The sequence below is a fragment of the Tiliqua scincoides genome, chromosome 2 (genome assembly GCF_035046505.1).
Source record: "Tiliqua scincoides isolate rTilSci1 chromosome 2, rTilSci1.hap2, whole genome shotgun sequence".
NCBI classification, from domain to species: domain Eukaryota; kingdom Metazoa; phylum Chordata; class Lepidosauria; order Squamata; family Scincidae; genus Tiliqua; species Tiliqua scincoides.
Genome location: NC_089822.1, coordinates 204,487,126 through 204,512,352, shown reverse-complemented (window position 1 = coordinate 204,512,352; position 25,227 = coordinate 204,487,126). Strand labels below are relative to the sequence as shown.

The 25,227-nt window shown below is 45.7% G+C and overlaps 1 protein-coding gene across 1 annotated transcript in view; it reads right to left on the bottom strand.

Moving 5' to 3' along the window:
- The window catches only part of BSN (bassoon presynaptic cytomatrix protein), a 260,226-nt gene that overhangs the window by 200,331 nt on the left and 34,668 nt on the right, over positions 1–25,227 (bottom strand). The window contains exon 2 of the mRNA XM_066612954.1: positions 12,219–13,061. Coding sequence (XP_066469051.1) covers positions 12,219–13,061 — 843 coding nt within the window. The remainder of the gene's footprint in view (positions 1–12,218; positions 13,062–25,227) is intronic.

Below are 25,227 nucleotides of genomic sequence, written 5' to 3'. Positions count from 1 at the left end.
GAGATGCGGCAACCAAAACTGGACAAAATAGTCTAGGTGTGGCCTTACCATCGATTTGTACAACGGCATTACAATATTAGCCTTTCCTAATGATCCCAAGCATGGAATTAGCCCTCTTCACTGCTGCCGTACATTGGGTCAACACTTTCATCGAGCTGTCCACAAGCACCCCAAGATCTCTTTCCTAATTTGTTTCAGACAGCTCAGAACCCATTAGCCTATATGTAAAGTTTTGATTCTTTGCCCCAATGTGCATGATTTTACACTTACTTACATTGAAATGCATCTGCCATTTAGCTGCCCAGTCTCCCAGTTTGGAGAGATCCTTCTGGAGCTCTTCACAATCTCTTCTAGTCTTCACCACTTGGAAAAGTTTGGTGTCATCTGCAAACTTGGCCACCTTGCTGCTCAACCCTGTTTCCAGGTCATTTATGAAAAGCACCGGTCCCAGGACAGATCCTTGGGGCACTCCACTTTTCACCATTGTGAAAATTGCCCATTGACAGTCACTCTCTGCTTCCTGGACCTCAACCAGTTCCTAATCCAAGAGAGGACCTCCCCTCTAATTCCCTGACTGTGGAGTTTTTTTAGTAGCCTTTGGTGAGGGACCATGTCAAATGCCTTCTGAAAGTCCAGATATATAATGTCCACGGGTTCTCCCACATCCACATGCCTGTTGACCTTTTCAAAGAATTCTAAAAGGTTTGTGAGGCAAGACTTACCCTTACAGAAGCCATGCTGATTCTCCTTCAGCAAGGCTTGTTTGTCTATGTGTTTTAAGATTTTTTCTTTGATGAGGTATTCCACCATCTTACCTGGAACAGACGTTAGGCTGATCGGCCTATAATTACCCGGGTTCCCTCTCCTTCCCTCTTCTAATCTTATCCTATCCCCCCCAATCCTATCCCCCATCTGTTGGTGCAGCAACACCAAAAAGTGGGTGCACTATATCCAGTGGGGGGGGGGGTGCAGATCAGATGGCTTCAGAAGAGAAAGGGGATTTAAATCCCCTTACACTACCTTAAGGCTTCCTGCTCAACAATGTGTCTCCTTGGACCTGCATCAGCTCTTTAGCTGGTACATGTCTGAGGAGAGAAAGGGGGCAGGGATGCTGTCCACAGAGCGGGTAGGATCCGGCACACACCAAAGGTGCCAGATCCACCCCACAGCTTCTTCACCCCATTCTGCTAGCTCCCTGCCCAGTTTCACTCCCTCCCAGCCCCCATTCTGCCTTCCCTTTGCCCATCCCTCCTCCCCCAACATCCTACCTGCCTGGTTGGATCCAGTATGCTGCTCTGGTGGGCACTGGAAGGCTTCAGAGATCCCACTGGCACTCCAGCAATGTGCTACTGTGCCAATATTACCACATCTCTTCTTATTTTCCTTCATACTCTCCCACTATTTCAGCTTCTCCCTCTCAATTTCCCTTAACCAGCTTAACACACTTCCTCTAAGCCCCTCCTCAGGACCACAATGTGTTATTAGGAGTTGCCTGAATCTGCTTAATCTCACCTTACCTTCACCTGATTTTCCCTTATCTCACTCCCACCACTTGTATTTCAGATTCTGGTCTTTCTCTGTTCCCCTGTCCTGTCAGGTTAATAATGTACACTGTAAGCCCTCTGGGAAGGGTGCTTACTGGGTGCTGCAGGCTTATACCATAGTTTTTCGAGACTGAAGGTTGCCAACCAACTTCTGCAATTGTACAACACACACAGCTACCTAAATGTTAAAGATACAATAGTAGTAAGAAAGCTGTTTTGCTCTTTTCTTTCTCCCTCAGCCCTCATGGCCTTGGAGGTTCTATTTTTCCTCTGTCTATTGATTTTGCATGACAACCTATTATATGAACTGAGAATTAAACAAAAGATAATAAGGAATTTAACATATATTAAGAAGGGCATTGCCTTCTGTTTGCTCAACTAGTGTAGAGAACCATGCAGTCATCATGGATTTTCTCCCCAGGGAAAAAGGATTGAGAAAGCAACCCTGAAATAGGTCTGCTGCTACTGCTTGAAATGGTCTCCCCGGAGATCTAAACAGCCATCTCTCTAGCTGAAGGCAATAAGCTGTCTGGGGAGGAAAATGGTGAAATCTCCTTTGCAGGCTGAACACGCATCAGTTGGGGATATGTGAGTACAGAATATGAGGACTGAGAGATTTTGATGGGTCTTTTAATGATATGGCAGCACAGTGCAATCCTAGCCACGTCCATTCAGAAGTAAGTCCGATTGTGCACAATGGAGCTTACTGCAGGAAAGTGTTTATAGTCTCACTCAATTGGAAATAATATACTGTGCATGAAAGAGAGCAGGAGGGATGCATGCATGCCCGTCCCACCACATATACAACCGCAGACAGTACACTCTAATTCAGTGTTTCTCGAACTGTGGTTTGGGTCCCACCAGGTGGGTCGTGAGCCAGTTTCAGGTGTGTCCCCATTCATTTCAATATTTTATTTTTAATATATTAGACTTGATGCTACCATGGTATGTGACTGCATTTGGGGAAATGTTACAGACCTGTCCTTTTAACAAGCTACTATGTATGTTATTTTAACAATGATAGTAAATGGGACTTACTTTTGGGTAAGTGGGGGTAGGATAGCAGCCAAGGATTGTTAGAAATTGTCCTGCTTGATAATGTCACTTCCAGCCATGTCATCACTTCCGGTGAGGCCTGACAGATTCTCATTCTAAAAAGTAGGTCCCAGTGCTAAATGTGTGGGAACCACTGCTCTAATTGACACACTCTCCCCACACCAATTTTGCAGGGGGAGGGAAGAATAACTTGAGCATACATATTGAATGCATACCACCCTTCTCACATGCTAGATGTGAAGCTGCTTACCCACTTCTCATACAGAATTTTCAGATCACTGTGTGTGTGATGTTGCGAACCAGCCCAGTGATACACTTCACAGCTCTAACTGTGCATAGCTGATGATTAGTCCAGAATAAAGACCTGTCCCTTTTGTCAAATTTGCTAGCATGCTCCCTCATGTGGTACCACCCATCAAAGGAATAATTATGTCAAGCACCAACTGGCAACTTTTGAAGCTGAAGGGGTAGATTTCTCCCAACCTGGATGCTCATCCTTGGCCATGACACTATTGTTAGGCTCTGATTAAAGGTGAAAGTGTCATGAGAAAGCCCTTAGGCAAACTCTGAGCAGAGGACAGTACAGACACTGAGACATTCTTGGCTTCGCTTAAGCTGGCTGGTATAGGAAACCTTTCCCAGTTCTCACAGCCTACTCTGTACTCCACATCCGATAGGGTTGCTGGGGCTGGACAAGTCACGTTACGTGCTACCAGCCCAGTCATTCCTATTTTGGAACATAAAGTTATAGGTTAGATCTTTATTAAGGGTGGGTCCCAAATTAAACAGTCCCAGATACCATATACCAAAAGTAGCTGATATGCTTTAGTTCTGTAGTCTCTTCTAGAGATTTGACTGATGGAGTCCCTCTATTTCACAGCATAATTATAACTTTGCTTTTTTCAACAACAGCTACAATAATGATATTTACATATTGCTTTCCCAAAAAAAGCTCCCAAAGTAATAGACAAACAAATGAAAAAGATGGGGCCCTGTTCCAAAGGGGCTCATTAACTTAAAAAGGCACAAAAGAGACACCAGCAAAAGTTTGAGATGGGAGTTCATCACCTCTCTGGAATGGGCTGAGGCAAGGCCCTTGGCTAGAGTTCTATATGTCACATCTATTTCCCATCCCCTTTACCTTACAGGCTAAGGCTAAATCCCGTTCATTTCAGTTTGCATTTTCTTTGCTGTTTCTGAATGTGACTGTTACATGGCAGTGTCTCCTGAAATCTTCTGCTTCACAGAATTGCACGTCCTGCCCACCAATCAAGCGTTACCACTCGGGCATGTGTAGAGAGGCTGCTGAAAATGTGCCATGTATGGTCAACCAACCAAGGCACAGCACTGCTCGAAACAGAAATCTAGCCTCCACTGGGAGCACAGTGTGTATTATCCTTTCACAGTTTCAACTGGGCTCATCTTCTCCAACAGCTCAGGCCCCCGGCGTATGGAAGCCGCATCTGCTGACCTCGGTACTGCTGCGCTAGAAAGACTAAGGAAAGAAAGAGCTGCAGTGTAGCACTCCTGTAGTAACAGGCAGAGCTGCAATCTATGAATCTGTTTCCTGCAAAGCCAGTTGGGTCTGTGAATGAAGAGTCATAGCCCATCTTTGAATGTCCTGCACAACATGCTTTCTCTCTCTGAAAACAAACTGTAAAATGCTAGCTTTGTAGTGGGTACTGTGTACAGTACTTGGTTTTGCTAAAATAGTGCAGAGGAGTAATTCACTTACTAGATTCAAAATAATGGACAACTGAAGTCCTTTGAACAAGGGTACAGCTGTCTCCGAGGAGATAAAAATCAATATTATAAAAATATAATGAAATTGGCTCGCAGAGGATCACATACACTATTCAGGCCAGTCTCTGATATAAGGCAGGGATCCGTCTGCACAACACATCCCTGAACTGACTGTTAAACCCAACATTTCACAAGCAGCTGCTACCTGCAGCACACTTTTTTTCTGAGTTAATGATAGAGGCATACTTCATTCTTACTTGATAGGTGTTACTTCTGCCCTAGTACTGGGTAAAAGCAATTCAAGGGGAAAGCACAGAAGGGAGAAAGGTTCAGCAATTCCCCCTCTCACCTTCCCATGCTGGACTTTCAGTTCTTCTTTCACCCCCCCTCCTGTTTCAAGAAGTCAATAGGCATCAATACATTTCAAGAAGTCAAAAGGATTGTGACAGATGGGTCTGCTAATGTCACACCTATGGCCCAATCCTACCCTGAGCTGGTCCAGAGCATACAGCGGTGCTGGCACAGCCACAGAAGGCAAATGCGTGGAGCCCTATGGAAAATGAAAATGAGTAAATCACACGTTTACTCATGAGCAGGCAAACTAGCCTTAGTCTAGTGGTTCTCAAAATGGGGCATTGAAACACCCCAGTCTGAGAGCCCTGGCCTCTGTCCCCTTAAGGAGTGGGGAGGCAGCAATGCGATTGCTGGAATAGCATCGCTTTCGAGGGGCACAGGGGTTTGCTTTGACTTACCAGAGCCTGCAGCAGGCTCCTGGGGGCGCAGAGAAATAAATCAAAATAACGATTGCAATCCACTTTCAGAAGTGGGTCGCGATTGTTATTTTGAGTGTCTTTGCATGCTTGGGAGCCCTGTGGAGGCTTGCGAGGGGATCCCCACACCCCCTGGAGCCATCTGCAGTCTCACTTTCCATAGGGCTCTATGCATTTGCCTTCTCAGCTTACCAGTTAAAGCTTTGTGACCCACCAACAATCAGATCAAAACCCACAGTTTGAGGAACGCTGTCTTAAAACATTCAACCGTGTTAAGTACTCAAAGTGAATTATTGAAATGCAGTCAGAACAAAATACATTGCAAGTAAAGGCAATACCACTTGATATTAAGAATATGTTTTTAAAACATATGAACTATGTCAACTTTAAGAGTTTTACAGCCCAAACCTAAGCTGGCTACTATCGGTGGGACAACTGTTGCAAACGTGCCCAGATATGGCTCACAGAAACTCTTTATCTAGCCCATGTGATAGTGGGACTCCCCCAGCACCACCTTTAGCTGCCAAGTTGCAAGGTGACGCATGCCTTATGTTTGACATCCCTGCTATAGCCCAAGAAAGCTTACGCTGCAATAAATGTGCCAGTCTTTCAGATGTTAGAGCAGCGATTTTCAACCTTTTTAATCTCATGGCACACTGACAGGGCATTAAAATGGTCAAGGCACACCACCAAGTTTTTGACAACTGACAAGGTACACCATGCTGCCAGTAGGAGCTCTCATCCCCCATTGGCCCTACTAATAAATGACCTTCCCCCAAATTCCGGTGGCACACCTGTGGACCACTCGCGGCACACCAGTGTGCCACAGCACAGTGGTTGAAAATAGTTATGTTAGAGGCTTCTTTGTTGTTGTTGCTGCAACAAACACACACAACTTAGAGCCCAATCCTGTGCTCGGCGGCACAGCTTCGTGCCACCAAGCACTGTTGCAAATGTGCCGTAAGGCACGTTTGTGAGCCTCTCCACTGGGCTCCCACCCATGCTAGCCCAGCACTGGCTGGTGCTGGGCTAGTGTGGGGCGGTAGCCCAGCCTCCGCAGCTCGGCGGTCTCATGGACTGCCAAGCCGTGGCACAATAAGTGGGGGCGGGGAGGAGGCGTTCCAGGGAGGGGGGAGGCCAGCAGGGGTGGAGAGATGGCGGAAAGAGGGCAGGGGGAGGCGTGATGCGGAGGCGTGACGCAGGGAGGGGGGCAGGCTGGAGTCATGCTGGGGGGAGGGAAGGAGGCAGGTCTGTGGAGCTCTGCTTCGCAGGATCCAAGGCGCTCGTGGAGGGGCTGCTTACCTTACCCAGGGGAAGGGGATGAAAGTCCCCTTCTCCCTAGGCGCCTCCCGTGGTAGCCCAGGGCGCGCAGGATCCGGTGGCAGCCATTCTCGGGGTGCCCCAGGCAGCTCAGGATTGGGCTGTGAGGCTGCAATCCCATTCACACTTATCTTGGAGTAAGTCCCATTGAACTCAATGAGACTTACTTCTAAGTAAAAATGTACAGGCTTGTGCTGTAACTCTCTGGAATTAAAATCAGTAGTGCTAACTTCCAAGTAAATGTAGTTAGAACAGAACTGTTAAAAATGTATTGCCAGAGCACTGACTTTGTTGTACTTTACCTATAATAGATAATGTGAAATTGTCTGTGTAGACTGTAAAACTGAAACAAATTTTTATATCTTCAACAGTGCAGTCATCAGCCTTTCTCCATTTATAGATAAAATGGACAATGCCTGTAGTCTTTGGTTTTATAATTTATCACTCTTTCATTAACTTTAGCTTACAGATAGTGGACTCTTCATAAACAAAAGAAAAACACACAGTGGTATATATCATTATATTAAGAATATTTATACACCACTTTTCAACAGAGTAGTTCAAAAAGCGGTTTACATAGAAATAAATCAATAAATGGTTCACTGTCCACAAAAGACTTACAATCTTTAAAACTATAACAACCACCTCTGGAAAGTCATGCTGGGGTGAAGAGGGACAGCTGCTCTCCCCCTGCTAAATATAAGAGGACACCACATTAAAAGGTGCTTCTCTGTCCAGTTAGCAGCGGCAGTGCTCCGTTCTCTATTTTTGTTTGCATGGTAAACATTGTATGATTGCAGCTACATGAGCTGATAAATTGCTGAAGAACCATGTTTGACTCTAGCAAAGGGGCAAGTTCACATGACTACAACTGAGCTTGTTGATGTTTTTCTTATGCCTCTCTGAAAGTTTTGAAATGTAATGAAGTATCCAGTGGAGTAGCTCACTACAAGCACAAAGCATACTACTGGTTGAATAGATTTTGCTAACCTCTTTTACAGATCAGGAAAACTGCTAAAATGGGATTCTATGCTTGGGAAGAAAGGAGGAGTCCTCCACAACCAGAGTGTTGGGCTGGAGAGACCTAGACTAGAATCCTATCCAGTGATGAAGTTCACTGGGTGACACAGGCTCAGCCTAACCTACTTCACAGGGTTGTTGTGAGGGAAATCCTCAAGTATACTGCTCTAGGTTATAGGAATAAAAATTGGACATAACTGTGAAAAATCAAGTAAGTAAAAGCAAGTGTTACAGTTATGGCTGGGGGCCAACCAAATGGTTCAGAGGATGCTATATGGGAGGGCTGACACCATCTCTCTGCCTACCAATTTTCAGTTCTAGTAAGGGCATTGCTTGTGTCTTGCACTACAGTTAAGAGCCTTAAATCTGAATCTATAGGCAATGTATATAGAGAAGTTCAGGTCAATAACTACAATTCTATTTTTTTAAACAAAGGGAAAGAAGATATGCAAGTGTGAAGCAATACCTGACCAAGTAATTATTATTCTAGTCACTTCTTCATTACAAGCACAATTGGTAAAATTATAAGAGCACACCAGCTAGTCTAGCAATCAGTCTGTCAGTTTTTCTTTTTTAAAATAGCAGCCCTGCTAGGTTAGTAAACTTGATGTAATATTTAATCTTTCATTTTCAGAATTGTTCCTCTTGTCTGCACTGAATTATGCTTATACAGGCTTGCATGGACCCAAATCTTAAATTTTGGCAGGCTGCTGTAGATCTTTCTGTAGACAACTGCAGAGCCTATTCCTGCACTCTCTCCTGCACACCTGAAAGATCATTTTGCAGCAACAACCTATTCCACACCCTTGGGTTGAAATTCCAATACTCTGTAGGGCTCTGATGCACACATGAAAGACTGCACAAGCAGCAAGATCCCATTCTTTTAAGTGTCAGGGACTGACGGACTGGTTGGAGGCCATTACAGGTTCAACGTTAGGAAGTATTCCTTATGCCTATCTCCATACAGCATGCTAAGCATTTCCAAATGGTCAAGGCTTCTAGGACTATCTGCCCCATGTTTTCAGACAGTATTACAATATTATAAAATATAGAATTGACCTTAAGTGAGGAGGTAAAGACCGGTTGTTTGCTACACAGAACTATCTAGAATACATATTGTGTGTTTAAAGTCTTTTGGAACCAGTGGCAGTCTTGGGATGGGGTTGGGGGAGCAAAAGCCCCAGGCGCCATACCTGTGGGCCCTGTGGAGTTGGCGCTGCCATGTCCGCCACACGGCCACAACAGTTCCATGGGCTGGCGAAGCCCTATGCTGCATCTCCAGATGCTCTAAAAGCCCTCTGAGGCCTCCAGAGTGCCCTTAAACAGTACTTCCGGTATTCATCAGAAAATGAATGGCACTCCGGAGGACTCAGAAGGCTTTCAGAGCACCTGGGAATATTGTGCAAGGCTCCATATGGAGCTTGGTAAGTCTTCTGAGTGGGGTCGGTGTGTTGTAGGGGGGTGGCAAGTTGCAGTCCTGTTCCCCAAGGCAGCATAGGTTTTGAACCTCAACAGTTTTGAACCCTTCCTGCTTTCCCTTTGCTACTCTTTTTCCTGTTTTAATCAAAAGCTAAGTCTGCTTCATCGCAACTTCATCAATTCCCTGCTCCTTCTTGATATATTATTGCATAGTTAATGGACTGCCCCAATGGATGAAGAGGCTCAGATTTTATTCAGGGTTTTATCTAATGGCTCTTGATGTGGCCTTTGTTCCGAAACTGTAACATCATACCCTTTCTTGCCACTTTAAAATCCTGTATTCCCTTAGTTACATACAGATGCGGCCCGCCCCAGAATCCATGAGGGATCCATTCTCAGATCACCACCCCCCAGATACCAAAAACCACAGATAACAAAATTTGTGGTTTCAGCCCCTTTAAGCCCTCTAAAGCTCGATCGCCTCTGGAGGGCTTTCTGAAGCCCACAGCATCATTCACCTGTAGCCTCTGAATAGCTGTGGGTTTCTGAATAGCTGTTTCTCAAGAGAAACTAGTGGCATTTTCAGGCTTGAAGTGGTCATTCTGAAACCTGCAGAGGTCACAGGGAGATGCATGAAGCCTCTGCAGAATTCAGAAAGTCCTCTGAAGGCAATCAGAGTACAGCTTTGTTTGCCTTCAGAGGGTTCTGGTTGGGCCAAGTCTGGCTCAACGTGGGTCCGGGGGACGCATATTGAGCCAGATCTGTGAATACACTTGATTGCAACTTCCTGTCTATAGGTAGGTTATCAGAGCTTGCCACCTGTGGCTCAAGGGTAGAAGCTTGGACTATGGGGAAAGGGGGCCTCCTGGCTTTCTGGGGATGAAGGTCTGTAAAATGTACTACCCTACTGGTCTTGCAACTTCAGTGATACAATCACATCCACACAGGCACTTCTACACTATCAGTGCAGCTCTGTTAATCTGAGTAGAATGTGACAGCTGTTTTAAACAGAAGCAGATGTAAGCCAGAACCATTTTAAAGCTGCGTGGGAAACATTTAAATCCACTTGGAATATTAAGGCAGCTTCTTCTTTTTTCTTTAAGGAATGAAAGTGGGGGGGGGGAGCGAGCTAAAACGAAAAACACAATTTGGGATTGGGGGAGGTAATCCGGGATTGGGTTTTATGTTCCATTCAAAAAACAGGTGTGCCTATGGCATGGCACCCCACAGTATGATGGCTTTGGTGCTAATTTAGAAAACTTCCCAGTCACCGACATCAGTTCCTGGACCATCTAGAACTGCATCCTATCCCTGATTTAACTTGCTGAAGAGGAACAACAAAGAGAGCGAGACAATGATACTTATTGGATCAACTCTGAAAATAAGCTACTGAGAGCAATCAATACCTTACAAAACCAAAGGAACTGCTCTGCATCAGAAATCTGGCTTGATATTTTTGTGCTTACGTCAATAGAAATCATATTTGGTAAATCCAAATCATGAAGAGTAGACTCTAGATGATCCACACCCCAGTTGCTCCAGTCTAATTTGTTCAAATTCACTGTTTCCTCCTAACCCAGCAGCAATGTAAGTGTATATAAATAGCACTTGCTTTAACCCAAATTTTCTGATTCTGCATGTATTTTTATATCTCCAAGGCTCTTTGGATAAAGAACTTTAATTGCATTTGTTCTTCCATGAGTTGTCTTCAAAATTCTAAAAATTAATCCACCAAATACAATATTCTAAGAGGCAGTGGTATACTATTTGTTCATACTTTCATTTCTAACGATAAAAATACCTGAGGAAAGTTACTTAAGGCCATGTGAGATATTTCCTGCCTACCCCCTACTTAGGAGTCACCTGTGGATGTAAAATTCCTACCAGTGCCCAGGATATCTGATAATCATAAAGAAGACAAAATCATTGAGTATTACCAGTTTCTGTACCTTTTGGCTGGACTTAGAGCTGGCAGTGTAAAATGTCCATCCTTGTATCATCAGCTCTATTTTTTTTAAGCACATAACTTATGTATCAGATTCTACTGGAACTGGATAAGTTGTTCATATACATGACCAGTAAGGAGAATGCTCTCACCATCTTCCTGGCAAATCCACTATTTCCATGATTTCCTAGTAAAAGCAGCCTGACATCATCCAGGCACAATTCATCATCACATATAAAAAGGTGAGGTTTTGTTCCTATCAAATGATGTTGTCTCATTTATTATCATCTTTCCTTTACGCAACAGAAGCCTAAGACCAGAATGCTCATTTAGCATCTTTTTTCATTCTGAGGAACACACAAGAGATGCTAATGTGGTGATATAAGACTTTGGGTAGTGTAGGACATTTTCTTGCTTGCAGTTTCCCTTCCCTCAGCCACAGGCACCAAAGGTCCTTAGACCTACAAAATCAACACTATCTTCCAAACCTTTAACAGGCAAGAGTAGTACTTCCTCCTCACACTGGCAACCAGAGGCTGGCCAAGGTCTACCCCACCAGAGAGTTATAAAGCACATTGCCATTTCAGTTTGTTATCCAACTCAAATGCTGCAGAACAGCAACAAAATCCTCTTTCTCACCTATACCTGATGCGTGATTGTGCTCATGAAACGGGGAAAAAAATTTATTTGCTCACTGAACTTGTCAGAAATACCTTCTCAAAGACCCTCACCAGGGTTGGCCTTACCATGAAGTGACCTGAAACAGTCACATGGAGCAACACCCTTGGAGAGGCAGACAGTATACAAACAAGACCCCAGTTGTTCTGTCTGTGTTCTGCCACGGATCCAGAACAGTTCTCCCTTCCCACCTAATGCTCACAAAGGGAGAGGTGATCCGGAGCCTGCTTTCCCTTCTCTTAACCTACCAGGAGTGTGGCACTTGCACTGCTCCATTCAAATCAGAAGCAGCATGGAGGAAGAAGACTACACACTGTACTCATAGTAAGTTGAGGAAGGGGCACATAAGTGGGGATCTCTACGTTTGCTTGCTTTCTCCTTCACTTGCCCTCTCTCCTCATTTATGGAGTGGTGGGTGGGTGCACCAGGAGCACCAAAATGGTAGGAGGGATCAGACAGAAGGGAAGCATGGGCTGCTCCTGATCCTTATCTCACAATCAAAACTGTAAAAATGGAAAACTGCACAAATAACTTATTTTAGTATGCTTGTAATCTTACCAGCGTAGTTAGAATATGCTCCATCAAACCATCAATTACTGACCATAAGCTTATCTGCATCGAAAGCCACCACAGGAAATGCAAGACTTTACAACACCAAAAACAAGACAAGTATGTAAAGAAAATGGAAAGATACCCTTATCCCTGTATCAGAAACAGTCTTACCTCTACCAGGTGAGGTGTTGGGTTGAATCCACACATGTTGCAGACCCGCTGCTTACAGGTTGTACAGGTATTATAGTTGGAGGGTTCCCCAGAGCCCACCTTTATCTCTGCTTTGCAGAGGGGGCATAAGACCCTTTCTTTCGGCACTTCCTTTGGCTTGATTACTTTTTCTGCTTTCACTTGCTTTGCAGCTGGGACAGTTCCAGTCTTACCCTGCATTCCAGGTGCAGTGCCTGGGGCTTTAGGGCCAGCTTCTTTGCTGGCATCACTGAAGACGATTTTTGGAGGCACTTTGCCAGGGGACTGCTGACTTGGTGGGGTGGCCTCTGGCTGGACAGACATGAGTGTGCTTGCCTGGGTCAAGAGAGAAGCCCCAAATCCAAAGAGCTTCCCAGTGAGGCCCTCTTGGGGTTGCTCAGGTACCCCACCACTGGTGGGAGGTGCTGGAGTCTTAGCTGGGGAGTCCCCCACAGTCTTTCTTGGATCAATGGATGAAGGCTTTGCTTGTTGATGTTGAGGGGAAGACCTCACCACTTCCTGAGGAGCAGCAGGTTTTGGCTGGGCTTGGCTGTGTGGCTCCCTCTGTGCTGAAGCTGGGGGTGGTTTGGGGGACTCAGGCTGCATGCCACCAGCACTTGGCCTGGGGCCTGGCTGCATAGTTCCTGGTTGTTTTTCTGGTCCTGGTGCCACTTGAGGCTGCAGTTGCGGCTGTTTGGCTGGGGAATGGGAAGGAGAAAGTGAAGGGGAGTGTAGCTGCTGCTGGCTTTTGGACCGGGGCGCTGTGGTCATGTCCATCCCCAAAGCTCTCTGCATCTGGCAATTTAAACATAACCACTCTTGCACCTAGAAGACAAAAAACAGAGAAAGATAATCGAATGAGGACACATACATCTCACCCTCAGACAACAGTTTGACCAGCAATTATTTGACAATGTGAATACACAGACTCTTGTCCCATGTTAACAGACAACATTCTACCAAATGAGCAAAACTCATTACCTAGTCAAAATCATAACCATGTACATCAGGGGCGCTCAAGACTTCGATTGCGATCTACCGGTCGATCGCGAGGCAAAATGAGTCGATCACAGGCTTCTCACCCATTCAAGGATCTCTGGGAGTGAGCCCCGTCCTGGGAGTGAGCTCCCTGGGAGTGACGCATCCCTGGGAGTGAGCTCCTGTCCACGCATCCCTAGGAGTGACGCATCCCTGGGAGTGAGCCCTGTTGACTCTACTGGGGCTGACTTACCTTTCCCCTGTTTTTGCACTGGTATGTATGGAGATCTGCCCCCCCCCCAACTTCCATCTGTTGGTTCTGTGTGCAAGGGGTTTTGCACTGGTCTTGCTGTGATGTCTATATAGAGATCTTCCCTCCCCCACACCTTTCCCCTGTTTTTGAACTGGTATGTATGGAGATCTGCCCCCCCCCCCCAACTTCCATCTGTTGGTTCTGTGTGCAAGGGGTTTTGCACTGGTCTTGCTGTGATGTCTATATAGAGATCTTCCCCACACCTTTCCTGTTTTTGCACTGGTCTGTATAGAGATCTGCTCCTCCCCCCAACTTGTATTGGAATCAAGGAAGATCTGGTGAGGAGGTAGATGTGGTGTCAGCAGTGGCCCCTTTAAGGGAAAGGCCTGGGCATCCAGCAGAGTGTGCTGCACAGCTGCAGCCACTTGAAGGCAATAGGACCCTCAGGGATATAAGAGCACCTGAGGCAGGAAGGGCTCCACTTATTTATGTGAGTCAGCCTTTTCCTACATGAAGATCATTAAGTCCAAGTACCATTCCACCATGACTGATGAACATTTGGAAGTGTGCTTGAGGCTGGCTGTCAGCAGCTACTGTCCAGACTATGCATCCTTGGCTGATTCACTTCAGTGCAAGTCGTCAAAATAAACTCAAGTAATTACAAAAAATGTTTATAGTTAATTATGTTGTGTTGTGCAATATTGGCTCATGCGGTTATGCAAGGTACACCAACATACATTGTACACATAAATGTTATATGTTATGATGGCGCGAACATTGTAAAAAAACTCTGGTAGATCTCCGGGCCTTGCTGGGTTTCAAAGTAGCTCTCGAGCCAAAAAAGTGTGAGCACCCCTGATGTACATAACCAACTTTGAATAATCATTTTGCTACCCAAAAAGCAGTGGTTCTCAAACTGGGGCATCCTGATGTCCCAGCCAGAGAGCCATGGCCTCTTCCCCATGAAGGGGTGGGGAGGGGGGAGGCAGCGATGCAAATGGGTTGGTTCATACTATATTTGTTGGCAGCCCCTGCCCGAGCATGTCAAAAGCAAGCAGGTCTGCCAACCAGATCACAGCCATGCCAAGCTTCCTTCCGTAAATGGAAGTCTTGCTCTAATGAGGAGAATAAAAAGGAACATAAACTGTGGCAAAAGAAATGTAAGAAGGTGATACGGGAGGCCAAGCAAGACTATGAGGAACGCATGGCCAGCAACATTAAGGGGAATAATAAAAGCTTCTTCAAATATGTTAGAAGCAGGAAACCCACCAGAGAAGCGGTTGGCCCTCTGGATGGTGAGGGAGGGAAAGGAGAGATAAAAGGAGACTTAGAGATGGCAGAGAAATTAAATGAGTTCTTTGCATCTGTCTTCACGGCAGAACAGCCCCTCCTAACCGAGGAGTTAAGTCAGATAGAGGTTAAAAGAGAAGATGTTTCAGACCTCATTGATAAATTAAAGATCAATAAGTCACCGGGCCCTGATGGCATCCACCCAAGAGTTATTAAGGAATTGAAGAATGAAGTTGCAGATCTCTTGACTAAGGAATGCAACTTGTCCCTCAAAATGGCCACGGTGCCAGAAGATTGGAGGATAGCAAATGTCACGCCTATTTTTAAAAAGGGAAAGAGGGGGGACCCGGGAAACTATAGCCCGGTCAGCCTAACATCCATACCGGGTAAGATGGTGGAATGCCTCATCAAAGATAGGATCTCAAAACACATAGACGAACAGGCCTTGCTGAGGGAGAGTCAGCATGGCTTCTGTAAGGGTAAGTCTTGCCTCACGAACCTTATAGAATTCTTTGAAAAGGTCAACAGGCATGTGGATGCGGGAGAACCCGTGGACATTATATATCTGGACTTTCAGAAGGCGTTTGACACGGTCCCTCACCAAAGGCTACTGAAAAAACTCCACAGTCAGGGAATTAGAGGACAGGTCCTCTCATGGATTGAGAACTGGTTGGAGGCCAGGAAGCAGAGAGTGGGTGTCAATGGGCAATTTTCACAATGGAGAGAGGTGAAAAGCGGTGTGCCCCAAGGATCTGTCCTGGGACCGGTGCTTTTCAACCTCTTCATAAATGACCTGGAGACAGGGGTGAGCAGTGAAGTGGCTAAGTTTGCAGACGACACCAAACTTTTCTGAGTGGTAAAGACCAGAAGTGATTGTGAGGAGCTCCAGAAGGATCTCTCCAGACTGGCAGAATGGGCAGCAAAATGGCAGATGCGCTTCAATGTCAGTAAGTGTAAAGTCATGCACATTGGGGCAAAAAATCAAAACTTTCGATATAGGCTGATGGGTTCTGAGCTGTCTGTGACAGATCAGGAGAGAGATCTTGGGGTGGTGGTGGACAGGTCGATGAAAGTGTTGACCCAATGTGCGGCGGCAGTGAAGAAGGCCAATTCTATGCTTGGGATCATTAGGAAGGGTATTGAGAACAAAACGGCTAGTATTATAATGCTGTTGTACAAATCTATGGTAAGGCCACACCTGGAGTATTGTGTCCAGTTCTAGTCACCGCATCTCAAAAAAGACATAGTGGAAATGGAAAAGGTGCAAAAGAGAGCGACTAAGATGATTACGGGGCTGGGGCACCTTCCTTATGAGGAAAGGCTACGGCGTTTGGGCCTCTTCAGCCTAGAAAAGAGACACCTGAGGGGGGACATGATTGAGACATACAAAATTATGCAGGGGATGGACAGAGTGGATAGGGAGATGCTCTTTACACTCTCACATAATACCAGGACCAGGGGATATCCACTAAAATTGAGTGTTGGGCGGGTTAGGACAGACAAAAGAAAATATTTCTTTACTCAGCGTGTGGTCGGTCTGTGGAACTCCTTGCCACAGGATGTGGTGATGGCGACTGGCCTGGACGCCTTTAAAAGGGGATTGGACAAGTTTCTGGAGGAAAAATCCATTACGGGGTACAAGCCATGATGTGTATGCACAACCTCCTGATTTTAGAAATGGGTTATGTCAGAATACCAGATGCAGGGGAGGGCACCAGGATGAGGTCTCTTGTTATCTGGTGTGCTCCCTGGGGCATTTGGTGGGCCGCTGTGAGATACAGGAAGCTGGACTAGATGGGCCTATGGCCTGATCCAGTGGGGCTGTTCTTATGTTCTTATGCCACAACAATTGTGTATACTTTGAGAGGCACCATTATCAAGAAAATCACAGTGGCCATATACAGGACTGCTGTGTGGAGGCATGCATTCACACAAATGGTACTGCAGCATGAACACAGTCCAAATGGAGACTCGCCAACAGCCCCATGTGTGCGACCATGGATATGTTTGAGTCAGCCCTGAATTTATAGGACAGGTTCAGCTTTGTCTACTCCAACATATTGTAGTTTATCTGGAAAAACCTATGAAGTGAATGGTCCAACTGGCCACAGTAGGCAATCAAAGCAATTGCCTGGACACACTATTGCTGTTTCAAACTATACTCCAGAGTTTTGAGAAGCACAGCAACCTCTCAGAGACAAGGAAGAAAGGTACAGATTTTTTCAGCTTCTTCACTAGACATACAGTTACATAAGAACATAACAACAACCCCACTGGATCAGGCCATAGGCCCATCTAGTCCAGCTTCCTGTATCTCACAGCGGCCCACCAAATGCCCCAGGGAGCACACCAGATAACAAGAGACCTCATCCTGGTGCCCTCCCCTGCATCTGGCATTCTGACATAGCCCATTTCTTAAATCAGGAGGCTGCACATACGCATCATGGCATGTAACCCAAAATGGATTTTTCCTCCGGAAACTTGTCCAATCCCCTTTTAAAGGCATCTAGGTCAGATGCCGTCACCACATCCTGTGGCAAGGAGTTTCACAGACCAACTACACGCTGAGTAAAGAAATATTTCCTTTTGTCTGTCCTAACTCTCCCAACACTCAATTTTAGTGGATGTCCCCTGTTCTGGTGTTATATGAGAGTGTAAAGAGCATCCCTCTATCCACTTTATCCTTCCCATGCATAGTTTTGTATGTCTCAATCATGTCCCCCCTCAGGTGTCTCTTTTCTAGGCTGAAGAGGCCCAAACGCCGTAGCCTTTCCTCATAAGGAAGGTGCCCCAGCCCCGTAATCATCTTAGTCGCTCTCTTTTGCACCTTTTCCATTTCCACTATGTCCTTTTTGTGATGTGGCAACCAGAACTGGACACAATACTCCAGGTATTGAAAGTTGATTGAAAGCCAAGCACGCTTTTACTCAATAAATATGAAACCAAATGAAAACTGACATTCATTGGCTAAGAACTAACAAATGAAACATTCGTCCAATAAGAGACATACCCAGTGACACAATAATATCTAAATCAAGTTAATTAAAGAGGCTTTATGGGAGCTGCAAGTCTTTTGATTCTTGGAATCCCCAGGACACAATGTAACCATGCAAATACCAATATATAACACACTGTTTGTTGAATAATCAGAGCTCTTCACAAACTGGAGGATATTTTTTTTCCTAAGGAAGCAATTACAGCACTAAAAAGAAGCTGAATCAAGAAAGGCCTGCCAAAGAGAAAAATAATAGAACTTTGGGGCTTGGTACTGAGATGAGTAGGCAACAGCAGCACATCCAGCTGTATTTCTACCCAACAAACACACAGTTTTAAACTATATTCTTTCCACCCTGTAGACCTCCTATGACTGGTATGGAAACCTAAGGAGATTCATGAGGACCTGATGCAGGGGAGAAAGGTATAAATGATCATTATCACTCCAAAATGGTTTCCAGTTTTGCCCTTGCCATAAGGAAATGTGCATTCTTAGTTCTTTATGCAAAGACTTACGGCCCAATCCTACCCCCTCCCTCTCTGGCGTTACTAGTGTTGCACAGGCGGAGGCTGCTTTACAGCAGTCACAAAGCAGGCTCTAGTGACATGCGCTGCAGGCCCGCTAGCGAGGAGGCTGGAGCGGCCTTCTGTGTGCCAGTAGAACCACCTGTCAGAACAGGTAAGCCTGCCCAAGGGGTTGGAGGGAGGCAGGGGGTTGAATGGGGCAAGGGTGGGTGGGAAAAGGGTGAGGGTGGGCAGAACGGGGCGGTGACAGGAGCAAGGAAGAGGGCTGATCAGGCCTGGAAGAGGGGTGGGATCAGCAGCAATGGTGCATGCCAAATCCTGACAGCCTTCCTGGGCCTGATCTGCCTTCCTGGGTCAATGTGGAGTTGTGCCAGCGATCAACCTAGTCCAAGTCTGAGTAGACCCATAGCAGCTGCTGGGGCTCACGCTGGGACAAGGAGACAAATATCCCCTTACCCCAAGGAGACTTCCTGCAGCCCAAAATCCCCAGTGGGGTACAGTGGTGGCCACACTGGCGCCACTGTGCCACGATTTAGATAGGATTGGGCTGTTAATGATGTGTAAATCTGAATAGAATCCACAGTCATTTTAGTTTCAATTGAGAGATAAGAAGTTAAGATAACGGGAAACTTTCCTCATTTTCAGCAAGAGAACAAAGCAACCAGTTTTATTTGTCTCTGAAGGCGGCAGATGTAGAAGCACAGCCATGAGTAAAGAAATTTTTTCATTTAGCTGTCACTTCTATGACCAGACCAGTTTGGAAATGAATGTAGTTTATTTCGTATATTTCTTTTCAAATACAGCAATCAACCACCTTCAGACTTTCACTTTTCAACAACTACAATCATAAATGTAATATTGGGAAAAAAAAGGTTCAACCCAGTGGTGGGCCGGGGAGGGCCGGGGGGGCAGTGGGGGGGCCTGGAGTGGCAAAAGCCCCAGGCATCGCACCTGCCACACCCCTTCCTCCGCCTGCCTCTGCCTGCCCATCAGAGCTGTTCTGCGGGCAGGCGAAGCCCCGCACACCGCTACAAACAGCTCCAAAAGCCTTCTGACGTGATCTTAAAGAGTACTTCCAGTTTTCATCAGAGCACTGTGCGAAGCTCCATGCGCCTTGGTAAGTATCCCTGGGAGGAACAGCATGATACAGGCAGGGCAGCGTGATGCGGACCTGTACATTAGGGTGGCATAGAGGCCAGGTCCGTAATTGGTTCAACCATAGTTAGAAGGTCATATGTTAATTGCGGCATACCTTCTTTGGACAGAAGGTCCAAGGTTCAATCTCCAGTTAAATATCTCAGGTAGGCAGAAAGGCCACTGCCTAAGACTTCAGACAGCTACTGCCACCAGTCAGAATGGGCAACTTCATATGCTTAAGTAACACACATATGAACAACGAAGGGTCTGTGTGTTCCTTTCTCCTAATATATGGAGTTCCATTTACAGTCTTACAAAATCAGAATGATTATACTGCATTGAAAAGAGGTGAGTGGGGAGAAAAAAGGTAGAGTTGGGAATGCTCCATTATCTTTCCTCAGTTGAGACTACCTCTGCTTAAATACACGTGAAAAAGAAAATGATTTACAGGAGACAACCACATTTGTGTGCCATAAGTATCTTCTCTGCAATTGGTTAGACCTGCTGTATACCTGTTTTTAAAGAAGCACTTATCTGAGATGTGTCCAATTACATTGACACAGCAGCTAGTAATTGCTTTACTTAGTAGGAAAACGGCAAAAGCTGTACAAAGACAGCAATGCCAGGGGAGACTGAACTAGATGTTCCATCTCAAAGTGCTGTCAAGAATCTGGCATGTTAGCCATCTGTGCAAAACGCTCCCACCCTGATCAACCTAACAACTGTGTGTTTGCTTGCATTTGGAAAGGCAGTTGGCCATGGGGGGGGGGACAGCTGAGAGCCTCCTCACTGAGTGGCTCAAAACTGCTAGGCTCAAAACTGGCCCCTTGTGAAACTTCTTCAGGGGGAAAAGGCTTGCAAAAATAAAAAATAAAAACAGCCATTGGGTTCAATTGTATATACATGTGTCCTTTGATCCCAAGGTCTTTCTAAAGTTTCAGGGGGAAAAATATGCATACTCATCTCCCCCCATGCTCTCCATCCCCCTCCCCATCTGCTGTGATCTGATAAACTTCAGAGGAATTTCATTGACAAGGTTAGCATTTTGTAATGGCACAACCACAATTTACATTAGATCTCTTTTGCATGACAACAACCTACTCCCATGCACATTTACTGAAAATAAGTGCCACTGAATTCAATGGGGCGTATTTCTAAGATTGCAACAGAAACAAGATTATACATTTTAAAACAATCTCCAAGTGCTTTTTTTCTATTCTCTGTCTGAAAGACCTATGGGCTTATTCACACATTATTCTGTATCTGGGTACACAATGTCAAGTGAATGACTGTACCTGGGTTCATTTACAAATGGTCCAATCTTAAAGGGGCCAGCTGTCATCAAAGTACCTCTTCTGCTGGTGCTGACTGTTGTAAAGCCGACAGATCTGGAGCTGCCCAACACCGAAGGTGAGATGGTGGGGGGAGGCGGAAGTCATAGTGGAATGGGGTGGTGGGAGGGTGGAATAGGGGCAGGGAAAACAGGGCAGTGATGGAACAAGGGATGGGCATAAGAACATAAGAACAGCCCCACTGGATCAGGCCATAGGCCCATCTAGTCCAGCTTCCTGTATCTCACAGCGGCCCACCAAATGCCCCAGGGCGGGTCAGTGGCCACCAATCCTACCCCTTCCCAGACCCAATCCTATGGCATGAGTCCATGCAGGCTTGCACCAGCTATTTAGCTAGCATAGGGGGAGTAGACACCCCATGTGTCATGGAGACTTGCCCTCCCTCCCAGATAAGGGAATTATTGTTCCCTTACCCGAAGGAGACCTCCACAACTGCCCCCCTGCAGGATGCAGCAGTAGCCATCTTGGTGCTGCTGCATTGGTGGGGGGGGGGAGAGAAAAGAATTGGGCTCAAAGTCACCCAGGGAATTGGAGCCCTTGAAAACCCAGTGCACAGAATCCAGAGATAACTCTACCCAGGGAGACTGAACCTTGATATGTTTACCTCATTCTTGTGAGAGGAAACTGAACGCTTTCCACATGCGCTGCCTCCGACACATTCTCGGCATCACTTGGCAGGCCAAAGTTCCAAACAACACAGTCCTGGAACGTGCTGGAATCCCTAGCATGTATGCACTGCTGAAACAGAGACGCCTGCGTTGGCTCGGTCATGTCGTGAGAATGGATGATGGCCGGATCCCAAAGGATCTCCTCTATGGAGAGCTTGTGCAAGGAAAGCGCCCTACAGGTAGACCACAGCTGCGATACAAGGACATCTGCAAGAGGGATCTGAAGGCCTTAGGAGTGGACCTCAAGAGGTGGGAAACCCTGGCCTCTGAGCGGCCCGCTTGGAGGCAGGCTGTGCAGCATGGCCTTTCCCAGTTTGAAGAGACACTTGGCCAACAGTCTGAGGCACAGAGGCAAAGAAGGAAGGCCCATAGCCAGGGAGACAGACCAGGGACAGACTGCACTTGCTCCCAGTGTGGAAGGGATTGTCACTCCCGAATCGGCCTTTTCAGCCACACTAGACGCTGTTCCAGAACCACCTTTCAGAGCGCGATACCATAGTCTTTCGAGACTGAAGGTTGCCAACATGTATGTATGTATGTGATGACCATATGAAAAGACTCAACAACTGTCCCATAAATGAAGCCAATTTTAAAAACCTAAAGTCTACCCACAGAAAAATCATTCCTATTAACGCTGATTTACAGCTGTGTGTGGGATGGATCTTCTCTCACATTTTCCTCCATTAAAAGCATAAGTCAATGCAATATATTCCCAATGGATCTGAAGATCTAGCTCCTTGCTACAGCCCCTCCCCACATATATTCTCACCAACAGACAGAAATCAATATTAGAGTGACTAAAGAAAACAATCTTCCAGAAAGCACAACTAATGAAAGGCTTTTTCTTCCTTTTATGGAAACCACACCACCTCTATTATCTGCAGGAGGTCTTCCAATCAAGGCACTGAGCTGTCAACTACAACTTCCAAAACATTCTCCCAGCAAACCAGCCCAAGGCAAAAAGACAGCCCTTCCAGTTCATTAAGAAATATTTCTAGTGTGATTTGATGCCTCACTAGGCTCCGTTTAGATGTTCTTTGTTCCTTCACTCAGGGAAAAGGCCACAATGTTTCTGTACGTGTGTCTCTGTGTACACACACACGCAATCCTTACTTTCTTTGCTTAACAAGCAACAAATCCAAGAGTCATTCCACAGAGTTTAGCCTTTGAAACCAGAATGTAAAAAGAGTTAATCATAATACTAAATACCTGCTTTTTGAATGTGCAAATCTCTTCACATTTATTTATTTACTTATTTGAAGTATTTTATTCCTACCTTTCCCTTCCAATCAAGAAGCGCCCAAGGTGGCTTACAGTCAATTCAAATGCATGAACAGAAGGCAATATAAAAACATAAGAACATCAGAAAAGGATACAAAAAGATTTAAAAAAAAAATATGGTACATTTTTTAAAAAAAAACACCCACAAATGCAGCTCTAAAAAGACAGGTCTTCAACTGTCTTAAGAATGATGAGAGACAGGGAGCTGTCCAGATTTCCTCTGGTAAGGCGTTCCACATGCAAGGTGCCACAGCAGAGGAAGCCCTTTCCCTTCTGCCAGCCACATTTCTGCTTGTGGTGGAAGAACATGGAAGAGGGCCCCTACAGCAGACCTCATCAGCAGATGGGCTGTTACAGGTAGAAAGAAGCCATAGTTAAGGTACCCTGGTCCTAAATTAGTTAGGGTTTAAAGATAACAAGGTATCATAATGTATTCCTTACAATGGTCCTGTATAATATTATCCTCATATTGCAACTGGGGGGCTGAGGCTGAGAGGCCTAAAGCCAGCTAGTGAAATGATGGAAGAGGTGGAGTTTGAACTGGGGAAATCCTGATTGCAGCTCTTGACTTCACCAATAAGTATCTATACTTCTTTTTGCTACTGTTTAAAAGAAAAACATCACTTGCCCTCAGCATCAGCCTTCTCAATCAAGACAACAGCATTTAGGATGCTTTCTTGTGCAGAGGGATAGAAACAGTAACAAACTACAGGCCTCAGGGTCCTGGGAAGTCATTCTTTGTCTTTCTCAGAATTAAAATAGCAACTTGAGAGGGAGGAGGGTGGCCTGAGGGCAACAAGGATCACTGGTGCTCAAAATTGTTTTCATTCACTGGTACCTTGCGCCTGAAGCAGAAGAAACTCAAAAAGACATTAGATTTTTGTGTGGATGGGGTGGGGGGATTTTAGCTGGAGGGTGCAGTACTGATGTCATTCACAATATATATTATAGTAAAAAGAACAAACTGCTCTGTGTAAACAGTCTTACATTTGGTAACTTAAGAGCATGTCATTCTAAGGAGAGTCATATAAAATAATTTCCAGAGAGATTGCCACATTAGTCAGTCACAACTAAACAAAACAACACATATGGACTCCCCATGCAAATCTTTTCAGGGCATCATATTATTATAAGCAGTACCGCTACTTCTAAGCAAACTGGGCAGGGGGGGGAACACCCCTTCTAGACTACTGCAATATTGCTAAAGGCTCTGAGTTCTGCAACTCCTTACTGAAACTAAACTAAATACATCCAGGGCTTTGTTTGTGCATATTTCGATGCATCACTACAATATTCTCCTTGTATTCTACTTCACTTCTTCACATTGTACTATTGAAATTCAAACAGTGAACATCAGGCTAATGATAGCTGAAGCCAGCCAGATTAGGTTATTGTTATGGCTGAAATCATATGTGCACTTACAATGATTTAATTTTCTGTTGTGAATCTTCTCCTCCCATATACAGTGGGCCCTTGTTATCCACGGGGGATCTGTTCCAGGATCCCCTGAGGATACCAAATTCTGTAGATAACTGAATCTGGGGGGCACTGCAACAACTTAGTGGGGGGACCATACCCAACCTACAGAAGTTGTGCGTGGCCTCCCAGCCTCCTCAGAACACCTCCGAGATGCAAAGCCACCAGAAGCTGCAGATACTCAAATCCAAGGATGCCGTGGATAAGAAGAGTCCACTGTACACACTTTGGTAAATGTGCATTACCACTACTAAAGATTTTCCCACTCTAAATGTCACCATGACCTCTGCAACATGTTTGAGAGACAAAATACACCTCCTGCCTAGCATAACTAGACTTAATTAAACAAATTACACCCCATGTTTTTGCCTATATTAGGCTTATTTAAAAAATCTAAAATTTTAATAATAAAAAGGCTTATTTTAAAAGGCTTATAATGAAGAGGCTTAGAATTAAAAAAAAACATGTAAACAATCAATACAGGTCATACAATAATCAAACTGTAGTTATTATCACTTAGAGCGCAACCCTTACATTGTGCTGGGCTGGCTCAGGTCCCTTGCACTGGTCTGGGAAGGTCGCAAATGTGCGGTAAAGCACATTTGTGCCCCCTTGGGTGTCAGCCCCTGACAGACTCAGGTATGTTCGCACAGACCAAGCTCAGCTGGCACAGAGGTCTGGGGGTATATGGGGAGGGTTAGGAGGAGGTGTTTGGGGGCAGGCGGAGGGTGGGAAGAGGGTGGGCAGGAGGTGGACCTGTGGGTGGGAGAGCGGGGATGGGGCCAGGATCCAGACCTCGTTCCCAGGCACACGGAGCAGCTCCAGGCTGCTCGGATCTGCGCCACCTTTGTGGCCACCATTTTAGGTGGCGCAGATCCGAGCAGACCCATTGGTGCTGCTGTAGCTCTACTTGTGGTAAAGGGAAGCAATTCCCCTTGCCCCAGGCAGAGTTTCTTCCAGCCCCAAACAAGCGTCTGCAGGGCTCCCCAGCCTGCAGAAAGTGAAAGTGGAGCAATTGCGCTCCACTTCCAGTTTTG